The sequence below is a fragment of the Monodelphis domestica genome, chromosome 2 (assembly GCF_027887165.1).
Source record: "Monodelphis domestica isolate mMonDom1 chromosome 2, mMonDom1.pri, whole genome shotgun sequence".
NCBI lineage: Eukaryota > Metazoa > Chordata > Mammalia > Didelphimorphia > Didelphidae > Monodelphis > Monodelphis domestica.
Genome location: NC_077228.1, coordinates 306,441,428 through 306,464,596, shown reverse-complemented (window position 1 = coordinate 306,464,596; position 23,169 = coordinate 306,441,428). Strand labels below are relative to the sequence as shown.

Genomic DNA, 23,169 nt, shown 5'->3' with positions numbered 1-23,169 from the left:
CACCTTTGATGACTTAGTGTAAACAGAAGGCTTTGTAATCTATCTTTTCCTGGACAAAGTTGTGGCAGTTGTTTTTTTTTTATCTTTCCTTTGGCCAACCATCTGTAAGTTCAATATGACATTGAGAGAAATATTTAATTTGAGAGACTGAGTCCATTCCTATCATGTGGCCCTTACTCCAAGCATTCTTCAGGCATGTGGCCATCTACGGATTTGTTCTACTCATCACTATGGATGAGAAAATAGTGACAATGTCTTCTCTGCATGTATTCCTAATCTGACCAATCATTATAACCCACCTTGTAAACCATTTGTTTCTTATTTTTTATGTTTAATTTTTTTCAAAATTACATGTAAACAAAAAAAGTAACTCTTTTTAAAAAAAATTTAGCGTTTCAAATTCTTTCCCTCTCTCCTTTCTTGAGAAGGTAGGCTATTTGACATAGTTAATACATGTGTAGTCATGGAAAACATTTCCATATTAGCCAAATTGCAAAAGAAGATGCAGGTTAAAAATCCCCCTAAGTTTATAAAAGGTATATTTCAATCTGTATTCAGACACCATGAGTTCTTTCTCCGGAGGTGGATAGCATTTTTCATCATGATTCTTTCAGACTTGTTTTGGATCATTGTATTGCTGAGAATAGCTAAGTCATTCACAGTTGATCATTGTACAATATTGTTGTGCACAGTGTTCTCTTGATTCTGCTTTTTTTCGATTTTTTTTATTTCAGTTTTTTCCAGTTACCTGTAAAAACAAATTTTCAATCTGGTTTTTAAAATTTAGAATTCAAAATTCTCTTTCCTCCCTTCCTCTCTCATTAAGAAGACAAGCAATTTAATGTAGGTAATACATGTGCAGTCATGCAAAATATGTTTTCATATTACTCATGGTATGAGAGAAAATAGAGACAAACCCCCTTCCCCCAGAAAAATAAAGAAAATGGAAAAAAGCATGCTTCAATTTGCATTCAGACTCCATCAGTTCTTTCTGTGGAGGTAGATTGTGTTTTTCATTTTGAGTCCTTTGGAATTTCTTGGATCATTGTATTACTGAGAATAGCTAAGTCATTTATGTTTCAATATAATACAAAACTGCTGTTACAGTGTATACTGTTTTGGTTTTTCTCACCTCACTTTGCATTGGGTCATGTAATTTCCTCCAGGTTTCTCTGAAAGCATCCTGATCATTATTTCTTATAGCACAGTGGTATTCCATCACAATCACACACTACAACTTGTTCAGTCATTTCCCAATTGATGTGTATCCCATTAGTTTCCAATTGTTTGTCACCACAAGAAGAGCTGCTATAAGTATTTTTGAAGGTATAGATCTCCCTTCCCCATTTTTTTACTCCTTGGGATATAGACCTAGTAGTGGTGTTCCTGGCTCAAAGGGTATACATGATTTTATAACCATTTGGTAGTTCCGAAATGCTCTCCATAATGGTTGGATCAGTTCACAGCTCTTTCAGCAATGCATTTTTACCCCTGTTTTTCCACATCCTAAATCAAAGCTGGCCTAGGAACAAAACTACCCTGTTTGTTTTTATCCCCTTCTGGACTTTGTTTTGTGTATTTTAAAAATATTTTAATTGGTCTTTTTTTCTTTTTTTTTTTTTTGCATCTCTATCACTACCCAGTAATCTAGCCACTGCAAAAGAAACCCATTTTAAAAATAACATTTTATTTGTAACTTTTTTTTTATTATCTGTATTTCCCACTCTATCACTCCACTAGTCCTCTAAAGAGCCATACCTTAGAATAAAGAAGAAAAAAAGTCAGCAAAACTAACCAATATAGTCCGAGTCTGATGTTAAATGCAGTATTCTGTATCCATGATCCCCAACTTCTCATATCTCTTCTTCTTAGTCATTATTATTTCTCAGAATTCAGTTGTGATTATTTTGTTGTGGCTATTTGTTCTTTCAGTTTTCATTGTTGTAGTCACCATGTATATTTGTTTTCATGATTCTGCTCATTCCACTTTGGATCAGATTATAGGTTTTCCCATGCTCCTACTGATCTTTTCTTACAGTATAGGAATATCCCATCATGTTTGTTTCATAGTTTAGCCTTTTTTTTTTTCAGCTAACTGGCCTTAACTGCTATAAATATTTTTCTTTCTTTGAGGTCATTCCCTTGGCTGTGACCTCCTTTGGGGTATATACCAGGGAGTGGTCTTTTCCCCAAATGACATCTGTAAGGAAACAGAATTGATCCCAGCTGGATTCTGGACCCTTTCCCTCCAGACTTGTAGAGTGACCCACTAGCCACACACATGTCCTGTTCCAGTTCCCTCTGTCCATTACAGCATTGAGAATTGCCTCACTGCTATTCCATTCTGAGCAAACGTCTTTCCTCTGCATTTCTGTAGACTTAAGAAGGGGAATAGAGGTGAGGCAGAGTTGAGCTTTGTTGAAAAGTTCATGAGTAGGTCTATGAAGAGCAGCCAAGTGGTGAAGCAGATAATGTCCTGGGCCTGGAGTCAGGAAGACTCTTCCTGAGTTAGATACTTACTTAGATACTTACTGTGTGATCCTAGGTAAGTCACTTAACTCTGCCTCAGTTTCTTCATCTGTAAAATAAGCTAGAGAAGGAAATGATAAACCACTCCAATTTCTTTGCCAAGGAAACTCCAAATGGGGTCATGAAGAGTTAGACCAACTGAAAAATGAATGAATAACAGACAAAAAGGTTCATGAAACCCTGCCACCAGAACTATTGTGACTGATGGGAGAAAGGGTATTGAGTGGGATTATGTATTATTTAGGGATTATGTATTATTAGACTTCTCTATTGTTGGTTCATTAAATTGCTACTTCATTTGACTTCTTAATCTCCTAAACCAGAGATGGCAGCCTGCGCTAGATAAAATGTAATTGGGAAATGTTTAACAAAATAAATAAAAGTAAAATAAATCATATATAATATTCTAAGTTAATAGGAGGTATGGGATATTTTTCTATTTGAAATAATCCCAGACCATGAAAACAATTTGAAATTGCTTTATCTCTACTGCATAATTCTTATTTTGTATATGTTGGAAAGGTCATAAGGATTGAAAAAAGTCCCTAATCTTCTATCTCATCAGTCACCGTCCACTATAGCCTCAGTATCATTTATGAACTAGAAAAAAATGGAGTTATAATTCTGCCACAACTATGGAATACAAAATGTTATCACCATCTGGCATCATTCCTCCCAGCTTTTGATACCCAGGCGTGCTTTATCAGATGGTGAGGCAGTGATATTCTCCATGTTGGCCCATTGTGGGATGTATCATCTCATCCGAATATGGGAAGGTGACAGATGGAAGATAGCTTTCCAGATATGGCATATGCTGTATTAATACTACCTCTGGTGGAGAGAGTATTAGACTTGTAAAACTGCATCATCTCTTTGGCTTCTCAGCAGCTCATGAACTAAATATTTCAAAACCTCTTTAGAATCAGTCAAACAATAAATACAATGACTAATAAATTTAGGTGAAAACACTAGAAGAATGCCAATGTGCTGACCATTTTGTTCAGATGATGAAATACACATCTTTCTTCTCAACAAGGAGACCATAGATTGATAGAAGGAGACCTAAAAAGGATATAAAAATTATCTTGTCCAACACTCTCATTTTATAAAGGAGGAAAGGGGAAATGCCCAAAGTCACATAGGTAGTATCTGACTTCAAATCCAGCACTCTTTCCACTGAAAGAAGGTGCTACAGGTATGGAATGGTGACTTTGTTATCTAACGTAGTTATATTGTCAATTTTGTTTAACTGTTTTTCTTCATATAAATGGGGATACGTATGGAGAGGACTGTGATATAAAAAACAAAAGACATTAATAAAAGAAAAATAAAATCATCAGCATCTGTGTATAAATAAATATGTATTTGAATTTTCCTAATTATATTAAAGCATATCTTGCATTTAATGACAAGGATCCAGACACAATCAACATTTTTATGTGCTAACAGTTATAATCAAAGCAGAATATCCCTTTTAAACTAACACATGACAATTTCTCAGAACTGCTGTGCTTGGTGGAGTGGTGATCATTATTTATTTCCAGAACTCTACCTTGCTTTCTGAATTGTTTGGGGTGTCTTCACTACCTTTACCGATATTTGCAAACATTTACTCAACAAATTATTCATCATCAAACATCAAACAATTACTCAACAAGCTATATTCTAGCCATTATCTCTGAAGGTAATTTGAGACTCAACTCTGTACTCTGAGGGAGAAATTTGAGAGTTCTAGACCTTCTTGTCTAATGAGTGGCATCCATTATTGTTGTGAAAGCAATCATTTCATAGGCCAAACCACCTTCTCTCCAGTTCTAGGTTTGTATCCATCTTTCCAGCAGGGTAATATCTACTAAAAGAACTTGTACAAGAAAAGACAAGGAATTATTCACAAACAGAACCACATTAGTTCTGTCTACCTTATTAATTTTATAATTAATGACATCCTAATTATTTTGCTTATTTATTTTTATTATTTATAATAATTATATGATATTCTTATAATATATCATATAGTTATTAATTATAATTTATGTTATAGTATATTTATGTTACACATAATATAAATATACATTAATTATAATTAATTAATCACATTAGAAATGAGATTTTTTTTTAACCTTTATCTTTTCTTTTAGAATCAATTCTGTGTATTGGTTCCAAGGCAGAAAAGTGTTAAGGACTAGGCAATGGGGATTAAGTGACTTATCTAGGGTCACACAGATAGGAAGTGTCTAAGGCCAGATTTGAATATAGGAACTTCCTGGCTCTCTATTCACCGAGCCAGCTATCTATCCCCAATGAGCTGCTATCTTAAGGGAGCATGGTGTCATCTTCCATGATGACCATAAGAACCTGGAGTATAACGAGATTAAATATGATTCCAGAAAAAGGGATAAAAAACAAGGGGCACAGACTTAACCTGAAAAGTGCCAAAAAGAGCATACAGGAAATACTAATGTGGACTCGAGGTTGCGATGCTTGACATATGTTGTCATAGGACTTCCTTGTATCTACACTCTTTGTGAAATACTCATACAAGCACAAAATTTGACTATCATGCTGGCTCCCTATATCCCTGAGAATGACAAAAATTAGATCAGGGAATGACACTTCCCTATCAAAATAGAATTCTAGTTTCTTACTTCTTATATTATGGCAACTTCCTGCAGTCTTGGCTGCAAATGGGTAAGTGAAATATTACTGCATTCTGTCCTACAGACTTGTGGGATAGAAATTACTTTAAATTGGACATATACCAGGGCCTATTTTGAATTTTTTTTCCTTATGTTTTTGGTTGTGTTTTTCGCTTCTTTTGATAATTGATTTATATACCCCCATAACTCAACATTGCATCCTGAGCTGAACTGGATGTTTTTTTTTAACACCTACTTCAGGGGGGATTGTATTTTAATTTAAAATCCAAGATTTTTGATTTTTTGCTTGAGCTTGTATTTTTATAAAAAATCCAAGATAATTGATTTTTTGTTTGAGAAAAGATCTTCAAGGAAGAAGATTGCTAACTCCTAAATCAAGAGAATGAACTGTTGCAGAAAGATGCCAGAAAACCTACACTACATCAAGAAGATCCAGAATAAACTTTGGTTGATTGAACTGAAGTTTGATTGAACATTTATTGTAAATGTACACATTTATGCCAAAAGGGACTGCCCCTAATTTGGCTTTCTGTCAATGCACCTGGCAAAACATTGGTTTTGCTTTCTTTCTTTTCTATTCCTCCCTCACTACTCTTCCTCTTAAAAAATTGAATATCGTATACATCTGTAGTTAGAAGTGCTTTAGTCACAAGATGATTATGTTAATTGATCAATGGGGAGACTAGTCTCCCAATGATCATCAGGGAGGATTGTGAATCTTAAAATTTCTCAGACTCTAACTTAGAACATTTGGTTAAGGCTATTCCTTGTTTTAAACAATGAAGGGACTTGATCAGGAATGTATTGTGAACTTTAAAATTACTCCACCCATACTTAGGCATACTTTAGGGGAAGGTAAAGTTGTAAAACTCCTTACTGCATGATGAAAAAGTACTTAACTCATACTCATACGTATAGTGAGGCAAAAGCCCTTAAGCTAGGTCTATTATTAGATTTAATACAAAAGGGTGCTAAGCACCTATGAAGGTCAAATTAATCACTAAAAGGTCAGGTAACTTGCAAATTTGCAAGGGACAAGCTTAATAAAAGAGGTGTGAAGTTTTAGTCTACCCAGAGAAGTTGAGAACTAAAGAAGATGTGAATTAAGAATGGTCAGTCCTGTGTAAACATCTACTGTGACTGGTAGATGTGAAAACTTAGGGGAGGTGACATAGGAGAAAATTCTCTTTAAAAGGAGGTCAGAAGGCCTCTGAAGGGAGTTGAGCTTTCCAAAGCTGAATTGGAGGCTGGACTCTCTCTTGGTGGCTGAACTTAGTTCAGCTTCCTGAGCTAAACTGGAGGATCTCTCTGAACACTAGAATCTTGCTTGGGACAAATCTTGTGGTGAGTGGATTAAAGACTGACTGGTCTCTCTTAAAGCTCAGGCCTAGGCCCCTTTCTCATTATTTCCTCTTACTCTCTCTCCCCCTTTCCTTAATTCCTTATTTGTATTAATTAAAATCTCCATAAAAACCCAGCTGACTTGGGTATTTTCATATTTGGGAATTTTTCCAATGGTGACCACTTTATTTTTAATATAAAATCAAGACACTAAAAATTTATCTTTACAGTTTGGAAATTCAAAGTCTTGAAACCACATTTTCATGGTCACAGTTTAAGGCAACCATTCTTTTGTCTGTAACCTAAAACTAGATCTTTGAGGTTTTTTTCCTTTTTTAAGTAGATTAAGCCTCCACCATAATCAGTGGGGAAATGTGCTCTCACAAAAACCAGTCTTTATTTGTTTATTTATTTTTAAGATAACCCTTACCTTCTGTCTTGGAATCAATACCATGTATTGGTTCCAAGGCAGAAGAGTGGTAAAGGCTAGGCAATGGGGGTCAAATGACTTGCCCAGGGTCACACAGCTGGGAAGTGTCTGAGGCCAGATTTGAACCTAGGACCTCCCATCTCTAGGCATGGTTCTCAATCCACTGAGCTACCCAGCTGCCCCCCAAAAATCAGTCTTTAATCATTTAGTGAGTCAACTACACTTGAAGAACATTCTGAACACCAAACTAGAAATCATGGGTCTTAAGTTTGAATCCTTACTCTGCCACTTTCTTCTTTTGTGATGCTAGGCAGGTCACTTAAACCTCACCCTTCATTTCTTCATCTGTAAAATGAGAGACTTGTCCTAGATGATTTCCATGGACTTTTCCAGCTTTAGGTGTAAAAACCTGTGAATTTTGCTATAATTTAAACTCAATGCAACTCAACCGGACCTATTAGTTTTCCTTTTGTGGTCAACCAAAAAAGAGCCTTTAACTCAGGCCCAATTGTCTTCCCCTCTGAGTGAACACAATACCTGCAGCCAAAACAGGTTCCACTTCCATGGGACTCCTATATCTCTCCTCACAACTGTATGTTGTCTTTGATGAAATTCCTTGGTCAGTGCTCTGTCTGAATTTGCTATTATAGCCCAATGAAAGGCCATGTGAATCTTTTCAAAAAGTGCTATTGGCATAAGTGATGGATTCAAGATGCAGGGAAAAAAAACCCATACACTTTTGGACATGATTACTGTGTGGATTCATTTTGTCTGACTATGCTTTTTTGTTATGAGGTTTTGGATAGAGAACCAGACTTGGAGTCAGGAGGACTTGGATACAAATCTGGTCTCAGATATTTCCCATCTTTGTGTGTCACTTAGCCCTAATTCCCTCCCCTTTGTCCTTCTGTCATAGAGTTGTTACTAAGACAAAAAGTAAAGATTTAAAAAAAAATTAAGGCCATTGAAACATTTTTAAAAATGCATATGGTACCTCATCCTAATTGCATTGAGAAAAAAAAGCTTTTGAACCAGATTCTTGATAGGGAGCCCTCAGGTACTGTTCTTTTTTCCTTGAAGATGAATGGATAAACCTGATGCCTATTGTGGAATGCTGTTGATATAAGAGAATAGTACACTTGTCAATTAAGGAATTTGATTTTTATATGAACTGTGTATTTATTATTTCTCTGCCTTCTTTGGTTACTACCTGGATAAATTGGGAGCTGCTCAGGCCAACTTGCAACATACCCTGTACAGCAAAATCATTGTACCAATTGGGAGCCTTAAAGGAGATCAGATTTGCCTATCTTTCCAGAGTCAGTTGACCAACAGACCTTTCCATCAACTGGAGACAGGATGATAGGCCTATACCCATCACTTAGGTGGTCTAGTGGTCTAGACCTGGTATTAAATTAAGCCTCCTTGTGATAAATCTACCTTCATTCCTTGTGATAGATCTACTTCGACCATGAACTATGTCTATTAACTACTTCTCTCTTGGTATGGAAGCCTGATTGGATAATCCTTTCTTAAATGACCAACTTATTATTGCTTTTTCACTCCTCAAATTAGTATGTATATGTTTGTCTCATTATATGTTCTATCCTCCTCTCCCTTCCTCCAGGATAATATAAATTACTTCAGGACATGGACTTTTTTCACTTTTTTCTTCCATCACCTATACTTAGAAGAACATTTTACATATAGTAGGTACCTAGTAAATTCTTAAGTTGGCTATATTTTTGGAAGAGTAGTAATTAAAGAAGAGGAATGCATAGTTCAGAAAGGAGAACACTAGAACTAGGTGTGGAAAAGTTTAAAAAATGCTGCCTTTGGATTTGGTAATGAAATCGAGTGCCTGTGTGATCTCAGACTAGTCACTTAACTTTCCCGAGCTTTAGTTTTCTATTCTGTGTGTGAAGATAGAATTGTATCTTCACATGTGAAATGAGAGTTGAATTAGATTCTAAATTCCCATGTAACTTGAAATCTAATGTTAAAAACAGAACAAAAATTTCTACTATTATAGATGTGGGAAGAAGACTGTGTTGTGAATGTCTGGAATTGACAGAGGTCTTCTACCAACTCCTTCCCAACAAGTCCAGGTGGAATTTCTGGGAGGCATTCTAGGAGGAAAGATATTTATGCTCATGGACATATTGGATTCACTAAGTAAAGAAGGAGCATATCTTGTACTCTGTTATGAAGGAAAAATGTTATTTTGGCTGAGGAACATTATAGGGGAACAAACTATTGTCTTGAAATTGTTTTGATTATTCCTCCAGGTGAGTGCTTTTACCCTACATTTTTCTGGGGAAGTTGATTTGCCTCGAATATAATTGTGGTGAATTTAATTTCCTTCCTTCCTCATCTTTATGAATGCATTGCTTTCATATGAATACAGTGATGGTAGCTTAACTTTAAATGGATTTTGCAACTCAGACTCTTCAACTTTGTTTCTTCACCAGGAGGTTCTTTCCCTTAGGATGGAACTGGATATGCAATTTTATAAGTGTAGGAGAATTCAGTGTGGAAACACTTTATCAGTGCTTTAAAATATTTTTCAAAATTCTAAACTTAACAAACATTAAAAATAAGCATGTCTGTATACATAATAAGGCATAAAAAGAGAATTCATTGTACATGAAATTGTGATTCTTCATTGTATACGTCTTGCTTTTCCTTTGTGACGTTGTTCTCTCCTGGTTTTCCTCCTACTTGCTGGATTACTTCTAGTATCTTTAGCTGGTTCTTCATCTACATCACTTCATCTATATTATATATATCACTATGAATATTCTCCAAGACTTTCTCCTGGGTCCTCTTATCCCTCTACACCACCTCTCTCACTCATGGTTTAATAATTTCTCATGGGTTCAATTATGCTGGTGATTCCTAGAAATAAATATTCAATCCTACCCTGTCTCCCAAGTTCAAGTCCTGTACCATTAACTCTCTTGAACATCTAGAACTGGATGGCCCATGGAGATCTCAAACCCAACATACCTAAAACAGATTTCATTGTTTTTCCCCTCAAATCCTCTCCTCTTCCCAATTTCACCACTGCTCTTTAGGGCACCATTATCCTTTCAATTACCTGTGCTCACCACATCAATGTCATCCATGAATTCTTATTTGTAGTCTGCCCATAAATCTAAACTGTTGCATTTCTGTGTTCACATTCTTATATGTCAAGTTTTCTCAATTCACATAACCACCACTCTTGTGTGGGCCAACATCATCCTCCATCTGGACTATTGTAATAGCTAAGTGATTTGTCTTCCTGTTTCAAGTCTCTCCCCACTCCATTTTCCATGTAGCTGCCAAAGTAGTAACTCTCCATTAAGTAAATGCCAGTGACTTCCTATTATCTGTGAGACCAAATATCAAAGTCTTTGGCAAGCTTAAAAAAAAAACCCTAATAAATCAAAATAAATCAAAACATTTTAAACCCTTACTTTCTATCTTAGAATTGATAAGTATTGGGGGCAGTTGGATAGCTCAGTGGATTGAGAGCCAGTCCTAGAGATGGGAGATCCCAGGTTCAAATCTGGCCTCAGACACTTCCCAGCTATGTGACCCTGGGAAATCACTTGATCCCCTTTGCCTAGCCCTTACTACTCTTCTGCCTTGGAGCCAATACACAGAATTGATTCCAAGACAGAAGGTAACGGTTTATTTTAAAATAAAAAGAATTGATAAGTCTTGGTTGCAAGACAGAAGAGCAGTAAGAGGTAGGCAGTTGTGGTTAAGTGACTTGCCCAGGGTCATACAGCCAGGATGTGTCTAAGGCCACATTGGAACCCAAGATCTCCTATCTCCAGGCCTGGCTTTCTATCCACTAAGCCAGCTAGCTGTCCCTTCCTGACTAACTTTTAAAGCCCTTCACAAACTGGTCCTTCTTACCTTTAGGCTTACATATATTTGACTCACTTCTACACATTCTACAGTTAAGCATTCGTATTGTTCTTAGCTTAGGGCAATCTCTTTTCTAACTCTATGCCTTTTTATTGGCTGCCCCCAGTGCCAGGATTGCTCTCTCTTCTTATCTCTGCTTCCTGGCTTCCCTCATGACTTAGTTCAGATCTCAATTGTGCAGGAGGAGTTTCCTGGGATCCATCTTCCTCTTACTACTTGTTCCTTCCTTTTGAGATTACTTTCCACTTACAGTCCATATATCTTGTCCATAGTTTTTGCGATGGTCTCTTCTATTAGAATGTGAGCCCCTTGAGGGCAGGAACCATATTTTTTTCCCCTTTTTTGCATCTTCATTGCTGAGCATCATGGTACAGTGTCAGTATTTAATTTATGTTTGTTCACTTGAGTATATTAAAAAATTGAAAGTATAACTTTCAAAGATAGCCTACTTGTTTGCTTCCTTCTTGCCTTCCTTTAAAAGATTCTCCAATGACTATCTTTTCTTTTTTAAAATTTTGTTACTTTTTTCCAGATTACAAGTTGGTACAATTTTCATTAATTGTTTTCTGACATTTTGTGATCCATGTTCTCTCTCTTGCTCCTACCTCTTTTCTCTTCTTGAAGACAGTAAATTTCCATGTTCATCATATGAAAGAAGACCCATATTGTTTTCACTAGAGAAAAATTCATGTAGGAAATGAAGTGAAGAATGGTATGTGTCGTTCTATATTTAGACGCTATCTTTTTCTTCTATAACCTTTTTCATCTTGAGTTCCTTGGAGTTGTCCTGAATCTTTGCATGCATGATAATAGTTACTTAAGTCACAGTTGATTGTCATGCTTTATTGCTGTTACTGTGTACAATGTTCTCCCAGTTCTGCTTACTTCATATTTCATCACTTCTTATAAGTCCTTCCAGGTTTTTTGTGATCATCTTGTTTATAACTTCTTATGGCACAATAGTATTCCATTACAACCATATATCACAACTTGTTCAGCCATCCCCCAGCTGATGGACATCCCTGCAGTTTACAGTTCTTTGCCACCACAAAAAAGAGCTACTATAAATATTTCTGAACAGGTAGATCATTTTTCTATCTTTGATCTCTTTTGAGATAATTTTTTTCTTTCTCTTTTTTTGATAACCCAGTGGCTATCCTCTATCCTTCTCCCATCTCCCAGTAGGGGGAAAAAAGAAACAAGGAAAAAAAAACACCTTGTAACAAATATTCAGTTTTCACTTTTGCTAGTGGTTAGCATATGCCCTTCACTTACTGTTTCTGAAAGGTTCCTGAGGGTAAAGAGAAGATAATGATTTGGCAGCATTAAATAGCCAGGACCTGTCAGAAGTGGGACTTGCAACCACATCTTCCTGACTCTGTGGCCATCTCTTTAACTGTTAGGTTAAGTTGTTTTTCCCAGTGCCTTTTTTAAGGATATAAAAGTACAAGGTGGGTCAAATTCTTTGCCCCCAAATCCAGCACTCTTTCTGTTGCATTGGACTAATGAAGGAGAGAGAAGATATATCTCAAATGTGCTTAAGTAGTATGGTATTTTCATATTAGACTCTGGTTTAACTATTTGTTGAAATAAACTTTCCTAGTGTATAAATTGCCTCATAGTTAGTTGGCCATTGAAAGCTGTGGTCATTTTCTTGAAACTACATGTATGCTAAATGGAGGAGAAAGAATATGGTTTTTCACCATTCATAAGCAAAGGATAAACTATGGGAGTGGAAACACCGAGAAAAAGCAACTCCCTGAATACAGAGGTTGAGGGGACATGACAGAGGAGAGACTCTAAATGAACACTCTAATGCAAATACTATCAACAAAGCAATGGGTTCAAATCAAGAAAACATCTAATGCCCAGTGGACTTACGCGTCGGCTATGGGGGGTGGGGGGGAGGAAAAGAAAATGATCTATGTCTTTAACGAATAATGCTTGGAAATGATCAAATAAAATATATTAAAAAAAAAAAGAATATGGTTTTTAAAACCTGGATTTGCAATGAAAGGATCTGGATTCAACTTCTCTCCCCGATACTTAGTAGCTGTGTATAACTGGTCATCAATTGAAGCAGCCATATCTTATTCATTAACTAATGGTATAGTAGAATTGTTGGCATTGGTGATAGTAAATGCTGCTAGTCCATTGGCACTGAAGCTGTGCTGGATACAGCCCAACTTTTCCAGGTTGAATGACAGCAGGACACTTAAGAATTTTTCATGTCAAGCTAAATCATGAGTGACTATAAGTAGGGTGAGCAGAGGAGTGATTCAATGAAGAGCCAAGCAATTTAGGGCAAGGTGGACACTACCTGTTGGGAGTATAAAACGACAAAGCTCATTATAGTTATGTCATTTAGTGACTCTCGGTTAAAAGAAGTAAGGGAAGTAAATAAAATGCTAGAAAAATTACAGTTAATAGATATCTGGAGAAAACTGAACAGGGATAAAAAGGAATATACCTTCTTCTCTGCAGTACATGGTACATATACAAAGATATACCATATACTGGAGCATAGAAACATTGCAAACAAATGCAGAAAAGCAGAAATAATAAATACCACTTTTTCTGATCATAATGCAGTAAAAAGTATAATTAGTAAGGGTCCATGGAAAGGCAAATTTAAAGTTAATTAGAAACTAAATAATCTAATTCTTCAAAACTGGTAAAAAAATCACAGAAACAATTACAGACTTCATTATGGAGAATGACAATGAGGATAAATCATATCAAAACCTTTGGGGTACAGCCAAAGCAGTACTTGGGGGAGAATTTATATCGCTGAGTGCCTTTACCAACAAAATAGAGTGGAAATCAATGAATTGGGCTCACAATTTAAAAAAATTAGAAAAAGAACAAATGAAAAATTCCCAGATAAAAACTAAATTGGAAATCCTAAAAATTAAAGTAGAAAGTAATCAAACTGAAAGTAAAAGAACTATTGAACTAATGAAGAAGACTAGGAGTTGGTACTGTGAAAAAAACAAATAAAATAGAAAAAGTACTAGTCAATCATAAAAAAGGAGAATAAAATTAATAGTATCAAACATGAAAAGGGTGATATCACCTTTAATGAAGAGGAAATTAAGGTAATTATTAAGAACTATTTTGTCCAACTATATGGCAATAAATATGACAATCTAGGTGAAATGGGTGAATATTTACAAAAATTTAAGTTGCCTAGATTAACAAAAAAAAAGTGACTTATTTTAAGCATAGGGGTCTTGCCTCAAATTGAACAAAAAAGCAAAGATAATAAATTACAAACAGCCAATAGAATAAGGTTTGAATCACTATTCAGGGGACAATGTATTCATATCACTAGGAAAATGAGCTTGGGTTAGTATCATTTTAATTTAATAACATTTAATAATTAATTTAATAACATTTTACTATATCTGAGATTCTTACAACCTCCAGATCTAGGTCCCTGTTTTCCTATTTTCCAGCTGTCATTCTAGGTTCTGGGGATACAAAAGAAAAAAAGTAAATATTCATATTAATGGAAAACAATAGCATCTAAAGTATTTTCTTTAATCAAGGGAAGATCTTTGGGCTATAAAATATTGGTCTGGGTCATAAGAATAATTAATAGTCTAAAGAATTTGGAATCAAACAGGAACATTCTGCTTTTGAATAAAACAAATTAATCTAACCCATTCTCTGCTTTGATTAAAGAAAAATTTGAGCTATTTTCACTGTCTTTTCTTAAATTGTTATTTTTTTTAACTTTAAATATTAAAAAATGTTAGTTTACAGTGCCAATACCCTCTTCCCTAAATATCAGTTCTGCAGTTCTGGTTTCCTTGGGAAGTAGTGCTATATAGTGAATTCCAGTTATATAAATCATGTCTGACTCATCATTACCACATTTGGGATTTTCTTGGTAAAGATACTACAGTAGTTTGTCATTTTCTTCTCCAGCTCATTTTCCAGATGAGGAAACTGAGGCATATAGGGTTAAGAGATTTGCTTAGAGCCACACAGCTACTATAATTTCTGATGTCACATTTGAACTCAGGAAGATGAGTCTTCTTGATTCCAAGCTTACCATGCTATCCATTGCACCACCTAGTTGTCCTGTGTAACAGATAGGGAATGACATTTGGAGCCATCAATTTGAATCTTTTTTCAGAAATCTGATACTTTGTGACCTTGAGTAAATCACTCTTTTAGTCTTAGTTTCCTCCTCTGAAAAATGGGAAGAATAATAGCACCTACCTCACAGAGATATTGTGAGGAACAAATGAACTAATGTATATATAACTCTTTGTAAATTTTAAGCCACTATACAAAATGCCAGGTATTCATGTTATTTCCTTTGGTTAATCCTAATTTCCTATTTGGGCAGCTAAGTGGTTCAGTGGCTAGAATCCCTGGCCCTGAAGTCAAGAAGACTCATTTTCCTGAGTTAAAATCTGGCCTCAGACACTTACTAGCTATGTGACCCTGGTCAAGTTACTTAATTCTACCTCAATTTCTTCATCTGTAAAATAAACTGGAGAAGAAAATGGCAAATCATTCTAGTATCTTTACCAAGAAAACCCAAAGTGAGGGCCTGAAGAGTCAGACATCATTAAATTACCACAACAATAACAAGAGCAACAAATTCCTATTCATCAATCCCAGATTTTAGAGAGGCATTTATTGTTTGAAGTTTGAAGAATTTTTCCATAGCCATATTGGATCTTATTTTTTTAAACCAACAGAGGAATTCTGTTATTAACTTAGGCATCCATTCTCAAAAAATAGTCTGTAGATTCCCAGATCCTTTCAGTGGGTTCCTGAGAAGGTCAGAACTTTAAAATACTACTCCTACTACCAGTACCTACTACCACTACCTACTACTACCTACCACTACTATCTACTACTACCTACCACTTTAACCTATTAAAATGCTCTCCCTTTCCCAAATGCATAGCTACATAAATCTGGATTTTTTTATTCATAAATCTCGACCAAAACAATATATTACAACAGATAGAATGCAGAATTGATTTGTAAAAACATGAAAATTTGTAAAAATGTTTACAATTTTTAAGTTGTATATTTGTACATGTAAATTTTTAAATTCATCAAAATAAAAAAATTGAAAACAATGCTATTCTTCCCACTAAATTACTTCAAAATTGAGTTATTTTTAAAAAATTTTTTATCCATATTACCATGCTAACATTTGTCATTATCCTAAATGAATTAATAATTATTTAAAATCTATCAATTTAAGTTTCTAATACAAGAAACATCAATAATTATAACCATGTAAGTAAAATTTTAGTATAACGAATAGCAATAAATAAATAAACAATGAACAAAATTTCAACAAAAATAAACAAAGTTTTGACAATTTTAAAGGATGTTATTGGGGCCCTGAGAACCAAATGTTTGAGAACTGTTAACTTGGGAAATTTAGTAATGCTATAGCTGCAAGCGTAATGATCAGAATACATTTAGAAAGTAGATCTCACTTGACCTTTTTATCTTAAGATGCCAAAAGAAAAAGACCAAACCTAGTCAGCTGAAGGTTCCAAAGCTAAGACTATGTCATATACAGCTGTCTCCAGGCTCTGTTTTCTGTTAATTTAGTTGTCAGCTTGACACTTAATGCCTTCCCAGGTTCTTCTGAAGTTGTTCTTTGCAGGGAGATAATTTCTCCCTGACAACTATTTTTGCCTCTTTAAAGTTCACCCAGAGGCACTATTTTTAATTTTTTGTGGGGAAATTTGGAGTGTGAGGTAAGCTTCTGTTTTATTCTGCCATCTTCCCACAATGTTCTCCATTGTCCATGATTCTTTAAGAGGATACCTTTTTTTAAAATGGTCATCAAGTTTAGGTCTGGAAAAGACTTTATTCATAATCTAGTGTAAAGCCCTTATTTTACAAAGTGAAGATACTGAAGCCCAGAGAAATCAGTCAGTTTGCCCAAGTTCACATGGGTTGGGGTTAGAGCTAGAAACTGAACACGGGGTTTTCTGATTTCAACTTTATTGCACTTTTTCCACAGCACATCACTCATACCACTTTCAAGTTCCTTAATAACCATGTAAGGTTGGTACAGCAAGTATTATCTTCTGTTTACAAATGAAGTAACTGAGGCTTATAGAACTTAAATGACTTGGCCAAAGTCACCCCAGCATTAAACAACAGAAGTAGGGCACAAACCTGTCTTTAAGGTTAATATCTGACAGTATATTTCTTCACATATTATTTTTCTTCTTTATATATTGAATCTGAAATTGGTCATTAAAAAAGAATAAATAGACAAAAGAAGGGAAGGATACAGTATTCTTGGTGGTGTGTTTTCAAAATTGTGTCAGAATGTTACTTTTTTGTTTAGTATAAAGTCTTTGAATTCCTAAGATTACTTTATTGTACTACAATTAGCAGAATCCAATATTCTGACATAGGTCATGAAATTTTGATGATAGCTACGATATAAGATACTGAGTCATCCGATCTTCCCGAGTAAATTAGTAATGCTGACATCATAGCAATTTTATATCTAACTCTTCATTATGCAAACAAGCTTAGGTCATTTGGTTTGTCTATTAAACTTTTACTTGGCCATTGCTAATTAGATACACAAGGTTTTTTTACTATTACTGCAGATAAAAGATTCAGTTGGTCATTATGATGCTATAGGACAGTATGGTACTTCAGTAAAGAGCGCTGGCTCAGCAGTTGTCTGGCCTGGGTTTGAATCTTGCCTCTGTTATTTTTCTTATCTGTGTTATCTTGAGAAAGTGACTTATTCTCTAGAGATATCAGTTTTCTCATCTGTAAAAGGAAAGAGCCATAAAATAACCTCTGAGGTCCCTTCCAGCTTGAAGTAATGATCTGTGAATTTTCTTCATAAATGCTAACTCTGCCACTGACTGGCATGGATAATTTTGAATTGGTTTTGACAAAATATTATTTTTCAAGAGGCAATAAATTGTAACATTTGGCTTTTTAAAAACTGGTTTATTTTGTTTGAGAATCTATGAGGCTTTATTGATCAATTTCTCTTAACCCTTAATATACAAATTCAGTAAAGATAAAATAATAAATGCCTTAAAAGTGCCAAGCACAAGTTTTGAATATAGTGTCTTTTTTCTTTGCTGAATCAATGAAAATGCATTTATTATGTAATTCCTAAGTTCTAGACCCTGGACTAAGTGATAAAGAGGGGAAGGAAGTATTTGTCTTTGCTTTCTAGGGGCTTGTATTTAAATTTGGGGGGGTCCAATGCAAACTGCTTAGGAGTCAACAGGATAGACCCTTTCCAGAAGCAATAGTACCATTGATTTAATTCCTCTTCTAGAGCAAGAGGAAGTGGAAAGTGGGTAGGGAGGTTGTGGAATTGTATGGGCATAAGATCAGATAGCCTAGCTATCTTCAGGAGATAGGAAGGGATATGAAGGTGAAGCATGGTGTAAAGTTTAGAGCCAACTGTTATCAAATGGGCCACAGAAGGTAGTTTGAACTCACTCAACAATCAATTAATTTATCTGGGACTAGTGCAGACATTACAAGGATTAGTTATCACAAAGTGGCCTTTCTTTTTGAACTGTGATAACACACAGTTCTGTCACCATAATACTTTAGAGTGTTTCTTGTACTTCCACAGTCTAAAGGGGTTAAACATTATTGAGCATTAACCTTTGTCCCAGGAATTCAAAGGGCTAGGAAATTTGCTTTATCCTGATGGCTGATGTGAATACATCCTGAAAACATAAAGCCTCTTGATTCAAATTAATTCAACAAATTTTTACTAAGCACAACTTATAGACAAGGTATCATGCTTGTCAGTGTGGATTCAGAGACAAAAAGAAGGTAATTTCTGATCTCTGGGAGTTTACATTCAACTGGGACATTTTGTAGGTATATAGATGAGTAAGCATATAGTAATTTGAAGGAAAAAATCCTGAATTGAGGTACATTAGTAGGTGAAGGTGATTAGGAAATCATTTAGGAAGAAAAAATCATTTTGATTTCTAGAATTTTTAAAACCTTCATTTGAAAACCAACATGGAATTCTGAAACAAGAAAAGAACGCCTGGCTTCAAATAGTGAAGTATCCATGCTAATTTTTTTATTTAAAATTTTTTTGGTTCTTTTAACCTTTGTGAAGTATAATTGACTAAAATTAGACAAGTTAGTTTTACCTTGACTGATTCTGTATGGTAAAAATGGTAATTCTGGGTTAATAGAAAGAAAAAAATTGCTTCAAATATCTAAATTCAGATATTTTCCTTTTCTCCGTTATTTTATATAAAGAGAGGCAGAGGGCTGTGTATATACAGAGAAGTTTAAAACTCCATAACCTATTAATTAGATTCAGCTTGGGGTTTTTTCCCCCAATGTAAAATTTAAGTATTAGAACTGGGAACTATATAATTATTTGAAGTGAGAAAGATGATTATGCAAGTGACTATAAGAAATTTTTTCTTATGTGATTCTATCAAGTGAGGATACTTTGAGGCTGAGCAACAAAGATTTTTGATTTTTGAAAGTATTCACTTTTGTGTGCTGAATTTATATTTCCTTTTCATTTTTGTCATGTCAAGATAAATAGATCTAGTGACTGAGAGCTTTGTACTAAGCTTATTCTGACTAAATTATTCACTAAGTGATACTTCCTTCCTCTGAAGTCTCTTAATATATTGTATCCATTCATTTAACACTCAGTTTGGTACTTATCTTTTCCTGTGTGTATGTGTGTGTGTATATATATATATATATATATATGTATGTATATATATATGTATATGTATATATGTATGTGTGTGTGAATTTCCAGCAACTATTCTATAAGCTCCCTAAAGACTGGAAAAAAGTCAATATTTTATTAACTCCATAATGCTTTATACATATGAATACTAAAAAAAAGAAGTATAGGTTGGACTAGATAAGTGATTCTCAAACTTTTTGATTTTAAGACCTCTTTAAAGTCTTAAAACTTATTGAGAACCTTTGGTTTATGTGAGTTAAATTTGTCAATATTTACTATATTAAAAATTAAAATAGAATAATAGTTTTGACATCAAGGACCCCCTGGAATGGTTTTGGAGATCCCCAGGCCACATTTTCAGATATACTGGTCTAGGTTGTCTTTGAGGTCTCTTCAAACTTTGAGAATTACTTCTGGCATCTGCTAATGTTCAAAGCTCAACGAAGAAGTCAAATAACCTCTAAGATAAAGTGGAATAAATAAAGGTTTATTAAACAATAAAATAAATTGTTAAACAATATTAAATAATACTACAATATTAAACAATATTATAATATCTACTTAGCTATATATGGAAGAGTACTCTGCACTTTAGCAATTGTCTTTTTTTTTTTTAACCCTTACCTTCCATCTTGGAATCAATACTGTGTATTGGTTCTAAGGCAGAAGAGTGGTAAAGAGTAGGCAATGGGGGTCAAGTGACTTGCCCAGGGTCACACAGCTGTGAAGTGTCTGAGGCCAGATTTGAACCTAGAACCTCCTGTCTCTAGGCCTGGCTCTCAATCCACTGAGCTACCCAGCTGCCCCCAGCAATTGACTCTTAACAAAGAAGGATGCAAAAAAATATGTCCCTCAGTTCTTATAGCCAGTATCATTTCAGTTGAAAGTACTATATAGTATAATCAATCAATTTGCTTGTCTTTTGTTCCTAATGGAGATAAGAATAAGGGACTAGAATAATTTTGTTTCTTACAGAGACAGGTTTCATGTTTACATCTTTTACTGAGGAGAAGTAATTGTAGTAATCATTGAATATTTATTAGTCACAAGCATTTTTAATTAACTAATTTTCTTTTAAGCCTTTACCTTCTGTCTTAGAATCAATACAATACAATACAATACAATATTGCTTCCATAGTAGAAGAGCAGTAAGGGTTAGGCAATTATAATTAAGTGACTTGCTCAGGTCCACTTAGAGAAGAAGTGTCTAAGACCAGATTTGAACATCCAGGCGCTCCCGCCTTTAGGTCTGGCTCTCTATCCACTAAGCCACCTAGCTGACCCATTAATTCATTTTCAAAACTCAGATGTAAATTGACTTTAGTTTTCCTTCAGCAAATACATTTTTTTTCCTCAAAATAGAACAGGAAACAACTTGATTTGTATTTTTGTTAGGTTAAAAAGTACCTATTTTTTAATTGCCCATTCAATCCATCCAACATTCATTAAGTCTTCACAGCACAAAATGCCATTCTGTGCATGAAGGGAAATGAATAAGGTACAGAACTAGTACTTTAATACTTTACTGTCTAATTCTAGTGACTGTACAGTGGATAATGAAAGCCCCTAAATTTAGGTGGATGCTCAAATGATATCAGCTTAACTATGCATGTTGGAGAAAATACCCCAAGTGGATGAAGAATGCTTATTGCCCAGATTCTGTTATGCATTTCGATGCACAGAGACTGTTAATAGTAAACAGCTAAGAATTGAATAGAAAGGGTAGAGGGAACTGAATTGCCTTTAGGAAACAGTGCTGTTTTCAATGATCTGAAGCTTCTCTCTGAAATGAAGCTGTATTTTTAAACATTGCTATTAATAGTGATAACTAGCACTTTTATTTTTTTCAAAGTGCTGATCTCATTCCATCCTCACAATAACCCTGTGTTGGGTTGCTTCAATCGAGTCCCACTTTTCATGATCTCTTTGGAGTTTTCTTGGCGTAGATAGAATGGTTTGCCATTTCTGTATTTCTGTCTCCAACTCGTTTTACAGACAAGAAGACTGAGGTAAACTGAGTTAAGTGATTTGCCTAGAGACACATAGCTAGGAAGTGTGTGAGGTCAGATTTGAACTTCATCTTTGTGACTCCAGGCCAGGCTCTCTAGTCACTATGTCACCTAGTCGCCTAGCCCTGTGAGATGGGTGCTATTATTATTCCCATTTTCCAGATGAGGAAATTGAAGCAGTTGAAGTTGAAAAGACTTGCTTTGGGTCCCACATCTAGTCAGCTTCTGAAGGTGGGATTTATATGAAATCTTTCTAACTCCAAGTCTAGAACTCTACACATTATACCACCTAGTATTCTTTCAGTGATGTTATTTAGCTGGAACAAAACACAACCCTCTGAATAATTAAGTTTGCATTATAAGTATGTCGATAACATGTCATTAATGAGTTGTCTATAACATCACAAATGAGATGTTGCCCCAAAGAAGCAGAATATAGAATATAATTAGAGGGATATGTGGCTCTAAAGGAATAATCTTTATAGTTCCTTTGTATCTACTTAATAACTAGAGGAAATCCTGAGCCTATTGGGTAGACTCTCTGTGGATGATTTATGAGAGGATGCCAGCAGGAGTCATAGGCTCAAAGGTATTTTAAAGGTCATCAAGTCCAATGCCCTCATTTTACAGATTAAGAAACTGAGGTCTAGAGAGTTTGAGTGACTTGCCCAGGGTGATACAGTTAGTAAAGGACCTCAACCTAGATCATCCTGGCTGTACCCTGCTATCTCTCTCATACGGGATGAGAAATGTCTGTAGGTGGTGATCTGCATGACTGGAAGAAGTTCCGCCATTGATAAGATCTTAGATCGACTGCTGTTTGAAGTTGAGATATGGGTAGGAGCTCATCAGGCAGACCTAGGGGGAAAGATATCAGAGGAACAAAGCCAAGGAGGCCAGGATAGAGTACATTTAAAGAATTGTAAGTAATATTGCTTAATTAGAATATAGCACATGAATGGGGAATAATGCTAGATAAGATCTCAGAGGAAGACTGGAACCAGGTCATAGAGGATCCTAATGGCCAAAATGGGACCTTACTTAAGATATTTGAGAAGAGGGTTGCGATCAATTTTAGATTTCCTCTACCTCATCAGTCCTGTGACCCTCCAACACAGGGGTGCCTAGATGATATGGAATGGCTTAGAAAACATTGTCAAGGGTGAACTATTGATGACCTCATAATACAGCTTCATCATGCTGTGCCCTTTAGTGTATTCTATTCCCATGATTTCAGGCAGCTTGCAGCATGGCTTGACTTACAAAATATCTGCAGAGAGACACATGTCACCAAGGAAGAAGCTGCCCAGGGATATTGGGCCATCAAAGCATGCTGCCCTATTACAGAAAGGTATCATTTGACTGAGTTTCTCACCCTCCTCCCAGCATACTCAACTATGCAGTGGACTAGCTTAGAAATATTAGCTTAGAGCAGGGTTTTTTTTAACTTTTTTTTTATCATATACCCTTTTAGCAGTTTGAAGGCTATAGAACCCTTTTCAGAATGACGTTTTTTGTTTTTAGAATTCATAATTGAAGGAAATGTCAGATCTCTGTTAG

The 23,169-nt window shown here is 35.2% G+C and overlaps 1 protein-coding gene across 27 annotated transcripts in view; it reads left to right on the top strand.

The window, feature by feature from the left end:
• Nucleotides 1-23,169, top strand: part of DST (dystonin) — a 612,681-nt gene that overhangs the window by 118,492 nt on the left and 471,020 nt on the right. The window contains exon 1 of one of the 27 annotated variants that reach the window (XM_056814302.1): nucleotides 22,833-22,960. The exons of the other annotated variants lie outside the window; for them this stretch is intronic. Within the exon in view, the coding sequence (XP_056670280.1) occupies nucleotides 22,940-22,960 (21 nt within the window). The 5' untranslated portion in view covers nucleotides 22,833-22,939. Of the gene's footprint in view, nucleotides 1-22,832; nucleotides 22,961-23,169 lie in introns of those variants that run through there. 27 annotated transcript variants of the gene reach the window in all.